At 44.8% G+C, this 2,355-nt stretch overlaps 1 gene segment (V, D, J or C); it reads right to left on the reverse strand.

Annotated features, from left to right (window-relative positions):
• Positions 1–1,338: 1,338 nt before the first annotated feature.
• On the reverse strand, positions 1,339–1,849 carry LOC117350389. The segment is given in 2 exon segments: positions 1,339–1,682; positions 1,774–1,849. Coding segments are annotated over 2 exon segments (390 nt in total).
• Between the last annotated feature and the right edge of the window lie 506 nt (positions 1,850–2,355).

Raw genomic sequence — 2,355 nt, forward strand, 5'->3', positions numbered from 1 at the left:
ACCTCATCAAGATAATGCCTGAGGCGATCTGCCCCCCTCCCCCCTTACTATGCCATTGTTCATACATTCTCTATAATAAAACCCTAAGCGCGCATGTGCACTTAGGGTTTTGTGATCCCTGACAGCGTGCTGTGTCCTTCTGTGGCCATATTCTATTTACGGCGCACGGCAGCTTGAGGCACGTGGGGAAGCTTGCGACGGCTTACGGCGCGAAGTAGGGGGAGGGAGAAGACAAAAAAATCCACCAGCACCAGAGACGCGAGAAAGGGGGAAGAGATAGCAAATTGCTCCAGCCACGAAGACACCGCTTCGTGCAGCCGCGCTGCCTCTCCGGGTACATGGCTTCATCGCTCCTCTGGCACTGGAACTGAAGCCGGAGGAATAAGGGAAGCTGCAAGGAGCCGGTTAAACGAAGGGAGAAGGGCTGCTGCTGGAAAGGGAAAGCAGGGAAGGGGTGGTGGCGGACAGCCGAGGAAAGAGAGAAAAAGAAAGAAAGAAAAACAGACAGACAGACAGAAAGCAGCCAAGGAGAGAGAGAGAAAGAAAAAAAGACACACATCTATTCTAGCACCTGTTGATGTAACAGGCTTAAAGACTAGTATGCTATAAATCTCTAGGAAAACATCTAGAATCTTCTGAAGTTCAGAATGGTGTAGTTTGAGAACAAATGCATTAGAAAATCCACTGCAGGACAGATAAGCACAAATCCTGCCTTGTGCAGCTGCTCTGAAAGAGGAGCATTCCCTTATTTATAATTCCTTAGAACAGCGGTACCCAAACCTGATCCAGTCAGGTTTTCGGGATATGCTCAATGAATTTTCAGGAGAGAGATTTGCATGCACTGCCTCCACCGCATGCAAATCTCTCTCATGAATATTCACTGTGAATGTCCCCAAAACCTGACTGGCCGGGTTGCCTCTAAGACCAGGTTTGGGAACCACTGCCTTAGGCCCTCTTTTACTAATGTCCGCTAAGCGTTTTAGCGTCCATAGGATAGCATGCACGCGTTAGTCTTTAGCGCGTGATTAGTTTGCGCTAATATCACGCGCTAAAAAGCATAGCGCACCTTAGTAAAAGAGGGGGTTAGAGTAATCCTTTCCTTGTCCTTCTCTGTCTTGATTAGATCATAAGCTCTGTTGAACAGGGACTGTGTTTAGTGCACAGCGCTTCAAAGTGTCTAGGAGCACTATAAAAATGATAAGTGGTAGCAATAGCAGCATTGTAAGCTACTGGACTGGATTGTAACATTTATGAGATGATGACATTAATGATATTATTTTTATGTTGCTGCCCCCAAGCTGTCAGAAGGAGGATTTTTGTTTAAGATGTTCCAGAGGTTTATGTAGAACTCTCCCTAGGTCTTTTCTCACTGTGGTCTTTTGCACAGTAATACATGGCGGTGTCTTCAGTTTTCAGGCTGTTCAATTGTAAATACAGCATGTTCTTATTATTGTCCCTGGAGATGGTGGATCTGCCTTTCACTGAATCGGCATAGTATGTACTACCCCCACCGTTGCTTATAGCAGAGACCCACTCCAGTCCTTTGCCGGAAGCCTGTCGAACCCAGTGCATGCCATGGCTGCTGAAAGTGAATCCAGAGGCTTTACAGGTCAGTTTCAGGGAGTCTCCAGGCTTTTTCACTTCTGCATCTGACTGAATCAATTGTACTTGGGACTGGACCCCTGCAAACAAACGGACACAGAGAAGAGATTAAGACTACAAATTCAGATATTCACATCAAAAATCATTTCAGGCAGATTGGGAATTTCTTACTTGTAAAAGTCACAAAGAAAAGAAGAAAGTACAGCAAAGACTTCATCTCTGGGAGAGCAGAAAAGCTCCTCTGAAGGATACAGCTGGCACTTAGACTGTGTTAGGGAAAGTAGATTATTTATGGAGGAAATATAATGAGTCTATTTGCATATGCATCCTCTGATTAGTTAAATATGAGAACAAGAGCATGCCCTCAGCAGATGGAAAAGGAAGCTGACAGGTTAAGATTTTGTAAAGATCGCTGAGATTAGCTGGAAAATCCAAAGGCTTAGAAATCGTTTCTCCTAGAGTGACTTATTAGACGCCTGCAAAACTTGGGAAATTAATTCAAGCAGCTGGAGCAACGTCTACTTGGCTGAACCTCTTTCAAACAGTTTCTATAAGAGAAATGTATCCACTGAAAATTGTTTATTGAGAGCTTCTCTACCGCTACTAATGACTGGGGAGTCAATTCAGAGCGGTTGGCATGAGCTTCTGTAAAAGGTGTTACAATACAGAGTTACAAAGAGCTTTGGCGAGGTGTTCCAATACATGGGCTCTATACAGAGTTGCAGGGGCTTCTGTAGCAATGTGCAATGAAAA

This window comes from Geotrypetes seraphini, chromosome 16 (genome assembly GCF_902459505.1).
Source record: "Geotrypetes seraphini chromosome 16, aGeoSer1.1, whole genome shotgun sequence".
In the NCBI taxonomy this organism is placed as follows: Eukaryota; Metazoa; Chordata; class Amphibia; order Gymnophiona; family Dermophiidae; genus Geotrypetes; species Geotrypetes seraphini.